The 6,000-nt window shown below is 42.0% G+C and overlaps 1 protein-coding gene across 1 annotated transcript in view; it reads right to left on the bottom strand.

The window, feature by feature from the left end:
• Positions 1-761: 761 nt before the first annotated feature.
• The window catches only part of LOC126484829 (thrombospondin type-1 domain-containing protein 4-like), a 141,800-nt gene continuing 136,561 nt past the window's right edge, over positions 762-6,000 (bottom strand). The window contains exons 6-7 of the mRNA XM_050108425.1: positions 3,553-3,695; positions 762-860 (exon numbers count right to left, since the gene is read on the bottom strand). Of these exons, the coding sequence (XP_049964382.1) occupies positions 762-860; positions 3,553-3,695 (242 nt within the window). The remainder of the gene's footprint in view (positions 861-3,552; positions 3,696-6,000) is intronic.

Here is a 6,000-nt window from a genome sequence, read left to right as displayed (position 1 = left end):
TAGTTTTACAAATAACGAACACATCCCCACAGTCTGGAAGGCAGTCAAAGCTGTGCTCTTACTGAAATCGGACGAGACCTATCTCAATCCAACAACCACCGTCTAATGAGCTTATTTCAAACACTCAGAAAGTTTCTAGAAAGGATCAATCTCGCAAGATTAAAACGGTGCCTAAAGGAAAATTACTTAATCAGATTGGAAAAATTCGGCTTACAACCGAAGTTGTCGGCTGAGCTACACTGCCTGAAAAAAATCATTGAGCTGCAGACCTCTTTGACAGGTAGAACAGCAAGCAGGAGGCGTCGTTCGTATTCAGTATTGTTATCAGGCTTAACTGAGTATGTAAAGGACGTGAACAGCGTCATATGATCACACAGAGATGCCACGTACCTGTCTGAGATTGCTTTATCAGTGTGAATGGGACCTCACTGTGCGTCTATATATGATCACCTGGGCGGATAGTGTGGCATCCACATTCTTGTGAGATTCAGATGTGAACTGTGTGGGAACCTAAGAACACATTATTGACACCATAAGGGAGATCCATCGTACTGTGCACCAATCACATGGCAAACTCTTCAGACTTGCGGATACCATCCGAGAACAAGTAATAGTCTCCCCGCAAACATGACAAGTCCTTTGTAAATTGACCCTGCACTGTGATCACTGTAACATGAAGTACCCTTTCAAGCCGTGAAGTTTCATTTCATTTGCTCCTCCTCTTCTGGATGCTTGATCTTTTTTGTCAAACAGTGCATTTGCTATCGACTCACAGCAACGAACGCAACCACAACCTGCTGTCCCGTCATGTGGATCCGCTTGTCCGCCTGCTGGGACTGGCAGGTGCCGGCAGGGTATCTCTATATGACAATGCACCATGTCCTCGCCTGGTAATTATTTTGAAATGGTTTTGACCATCTCAATCGCCTGACCACCGTCGACCTTAAACCCCCGCGCCTCATACCCAGGGACGCGATCCAGATAGTATCGGTTGGGTTTCTTCCCATCTCCGTGCAATTTCCTTGTGTGGTGGGCGCTAGTTGTGTGGTCATCTGGAGGAAAGACTTCACAGCAGTTTGGGTGTCTCATTGAGCCTTACCACGGCGCATCCACCTGTCATCACAGAAAAGTAAATTTATCATCCTCCAAGGTAACTGTATTGATCATGAGTATAATTATAAATAACAACTCCGAGATCTTTTTGGTCTCGATTCATTCAATTTACTTTTCAGACTATATATACAGTTAATACATTCCTGGAGAACCATATTACAGTCTCGTTGTGGAACAAGCGTAACGTAATTTTTTTCATTATTGTTAGGGATGTATTAGTTTCATAACTGCAAGGAAAGATCCAAATGTAACTTCTTTAATTAACTAAATATTTAACCCTAATACAGATTCAGATTTCAGTAGTTGGGGCCTCCTGAAAATAGACGTCGAGACACAATTTAATTTGTTTAATTTTAAAATTTTTCCATTCTCTCCCGTGAATAATTATCCAAGCGAGCTACTAGTGAGGCAAAGAGAGTCCCGCAACGTTAGGGAGAGGACTTACAGCCCCAGCATTTGGTTTACAACCAAGGGAAACTCCTAAAAAACCTTGGTAGCAACCAGAAGATTAGAATTATTATTAACTAATTTCTCTGACTGTACATCCGAAACAATGGACCAGAGCGAATTTGAGTGACTGTTTTAGTGTGCGATGCAGTTCAGTCGTCGGCTTGCAAGTATTTCCTTTTGTTTTTATATGTTGTATATCTTTTATTCCGTACTGAAAGTACGGCGTTCTACTGTTGGAAAAGATAGGTGGCTTCCCGCTGGAAGTTTTTGGGAGTTGATTTTCAGTTCCGGCATTAGCCTGACCACCAACGAAAACATACAGAAAACCCTGATCGCAACCGAGGAGGAAACCCAGTTTCTATGTCTTATGTCTGGGAGAAAGTTGTCAGCGTTCGTAGGTGTGTGTGTGTGTGTGTGTGTGTGTGTGTGTGTGTGTGTGTGTGTGTGTGTGTGTGTGTGTGTGTGCGTGTGTGTCAATATGTGCAATGTACCTGTATCTGTTGTAATTATTTCAGTCACACCTGTCAGAACGTAAAATGTAAAAGTCATCAGGTTACCTTCCATTAGGAGCGTGGGTGCTCTCAGCGACTGTGAAATGATTTACTAATGATAAAGCACAGAACTCAATCGTCTTTTTTTGCTGGTTTTATTCGGCAAATCTAAATTTTGGCTAGTGCCTAGCCATTACTAACGCACTAATTCAGAGTATCAATGCCTGTCAGTCTCCTGTTGTTCGGGCGTCTGTCACAGTTCTTTCAAGTCTACTCTTCAGACTACTTCAAGCAGTCTTTCAAGATAACAGGAGACTTACAGGCATTGATACTATGAATTAGAACGTTAGTAATGGCTAGGCACTAGCCGAAATCTAGATTTGCCGAATAAAACCTCCAAAAAAATTAATAAATAAAAAATAAAACAAAATAAAGAAGGACGACTGATTGCTGTTCTCTAACATTTGGGCATCGCTTTTTCCCAGATGGATTTTCTGGGGGGGGGGGGGGGGAGGGGGGCGTGTTTCATCTGCTTACAGACATATCAGCCAAAATATGATACCGACAACCATGCAGATACCGTACAGCAGCTGTGAATACGTTATTTTTTTCTGATACATCCGGCTCCGTCGATGTTAAAAATGGGATGAAAACACACCGGAATGAAAGTAAACTGAAGTCTGCTCCCTCCGCTCCCTCCTTTCATGTACAGATTACTCACGATTATGCATACCGTTTTCAGTAGCGATGAGACGGGGACAGTATAAATAAAAATTAAGAAAATTATAGTAATACCAACATCATTAAGCGACAAAATGCTTCTAGTCTTCACAAGTCATTTGGTTAATTCAGCACAAACAGTGTTCAGTGTTTCGTTTGAAAATCATTCATCATTCAGGCTGTATGAACTATTACAAGAGATACAGTATTAATGTTGATAGTACCTGGTGCCCTACCGAGCGAGGTGTCGCAGTGGCTAGCACACTGGACTCGCATTCGGGAGGACGACGGTTCAATCCCGCGTCCGGCCATACTGATTTAGGTTTTCCGTGATTTCCCTAAATCACTCCAGGCAAATGCCGGGATGGTTCCTTTGACAGGGCACGGCCGACTTCCTTCTCCGTCCTTCCCTAACCCGATGAGACCGATGACCTCGTTGTTTGGTCTCTTCCCCCCAACCAACCAACCAACCAACCTGGTGCCCTGTTACCCTTTGTTTGATTTATCAGTAACGAAAGATATACACGCGGTGTACTACTCACCTTTATGCTCGTTTAGTTCCTTATTGTGAATCGTGTGTTGAACCACAACCCTGCACCACATACGGTACAAAACACAGGTGCATTTTTTGTGTATCTTTATTTACCCTATCTTTATGGGGCGTCTCCATCAGAGGCTCTATAACACTGTAAGTCTTATCACTGCAGCGCTGAGAGAGTGGCAAGCCCACAGTTAAGATCGGAGAAGAGACTAGAGTGGAGTGGCTGCTGGCGCCTACCTGGCAGACACCCGCGACGCAGACGTGCCTGGCGGGCGGCGGCGCCTCCCCGCGGCAAGGCGTCCCGTCCACCACAGTCTTGTTGAGCGTTGCGTAGAAGCGGAAGCCCGCCGCGCGGCAGTTCAGCTCGCACGGGTTGGGCGCTGTCGAAATAACAAGCATAAACAAGGACTCTTTAGTCCAGTGTCTGAATCTGCTGAGGAAGAGTGATGTTAAGTTTGGCTCTCACTGACATTCGGAAAGAGAAAGAAACAGGCTAACCAAATAGGTTTATAGTGAATCTTCCTTTATTAACAGTTTCATTCATAATTTCATTCAACAGGAATACAAAGTATCAGTGGAGCCACTACAGAACGGCCAGGTGATGAACTATATTTAAAAAAAAGGGTTAAAGACATATTTATTGTCGTTCAATCCAGGCAAGGTTCAATACACATCCTGTAACTATAAGCTGTTCAGTCTGTTCCAAAGAGATATTTGAGATTACAACATAAATTGCGAGTTCACACTGTATATTTAATTAAGCACACTGTATATTTAATGAAGTATTTAGAACATGTGTGATTAGCAGCATAAGTGATCCATAGTTTATTTTGTTTCAACAAATTAGAAATTTTTGAAATCGTTTCCTCGAGACTCGACTACACATTGTGACAATACAGAAGCTTGATGCATCATTATCTGATTTTATTCCTAAAACTCCTGCAGAAAAATCTGTAATAAGCTGTGATATGCTGACGACAGATTCACATCACACATTTACACGCATAAGTTCTTTGTCGTTACTGTTTGTTCTTAGAAAATGATAAAAAAAATTTGATCATAATGGACCAAAAACTAGCAACAATTTAAGTGTTTAATATTAACACAGATATTACAAATCAAAGCATTTAGTTGGTTGAAAATGGTTTGTTGGGTATACAGTGAATTTAAATGTACACAATAAATTTATTTTGGTAAACTCCTTCTGAAAACTATTTTTTTAATATAGTATAATTCATGTTATTATAACAGTATATAATAAATCTGAATTATTCAGCTGTACTGAGTACTATAGTAATTCACTTGGTATGTATGTAAATTAATTCATGAAGCTTACTGGGAGATTAAAGGTGTGGGCAGGACTGGTTTCTGGAACATGGGAGGTTTGCCTTTCACGGGCAAGAGCTCTACCGATTGACCTATCCAAGCAAGACTCACGACCCTTTCTCCCATCTGTATTGTATTCATGATCTATTTAACAAGTATTAATGTAATGTAAAGTAATGGTCTTCTGCAGAATTCATTCCCGTGCCGAAGAATACAATGATCTTTACTTTCACGCAACACCTTTTAAATGTAATTCTGAAGCACGTCTTCACTTGGGCGTTCATTTCTACACATTGCGCGGTAGAAAACACTGTTCGCATTGCGATAAAGAGCAGGACGACGTTCTTCTGAACCTTCTACACCGCTGAAATCCCACGGACTTCGTGGATCTGCAACACCAGAGAACATGATCCCACCCATTTGGAGTGCAGCTCGATCCTAATTTTTGCCCCGGAATACAGATGGAACCAAAAGGTACCGTTCAAAACCATTCGGCGAAATTTGAACGTAAAGCGAAGCAGCATTTTCAGCCCTAATATTTTGGTGCTCAGGGGTGCACGCGTAATTTTATTCTTACACCATATATATGACGAATTAGCTTGCCAGATATGCGCTGTCTGATAAAAAAATTCAGCTTCAAATAATCGACGAATATGTAAATGAATAGAGTTAGAATTCTCTGTGAAAGTAGAACGACTACCAGAGGGTATTTATTAGTGTTGTTCGTGATTATCACGCCTAGTAGAATGCTTCGGTTTGTAGAACTTACGGACGAAAGTGATGTGTCACTGCCTAATAACGCATTTCGATGAAACCTGGACCGTACGGAGAAAGAACTACTACAGTACGAAACGAAACAAAGATGTACTCAATGACACGAACAGAAAAGACTCTTTTATTGAAATACGATAACTGCGAGGGTTGGAACTTTAATACGAGGGGCGTTCAGAAAGTAAGCTCCGATCGGTCGCGAAATGGAAACGACTATGAAAATCCGATAAAGCTTTGCATAGATGTGTTGGGTAGTGTCTCTAGTATAACCCCAGTTAGCATCACGTCGCTCTTCTCATTTCTGAGCTCGCAGTGAGTGCGTAAAGATGTCTAGAAAATAGTGTCTGCCGCCAAGTACGAGGGCCTGGTGAGAAATTTCGCCTGAAGCTATGCAGCTAACATTACATAACTGTCGTGCTGTTTCGTCTTCACGACAATTCTCAGCCGCATTCTGCAGGGGCAATGAAGATGCTCCTGCATCGTTTTCAAATGGAAATGTTAGATTACCCACAATACAGTCCGCAATTGTCTCCCCCTGGTCACATGAACCGCTGTCTTTGAAGACAACATTTTGACACAGACAACGAG

Source organism: Schistocerca serialis, chromosome 6, assembly GCF_023864345.2.
Source record: "Schistocerca serialis cubense isolate TAMUIC-IGC-003099 chromosome 6, iqSchSeri2.2, whole genome shotgun sequence".
Classification (NCBI taxonomy): Eukaryota; Metazoa; Arthropoda; class Insecta; order Orthoptera; family Acrididae; genus Schistocerca; species Schistocerca serialis.
This window is presented reverse-complemented; position numbering and strand designations above follow the sequence as displayed.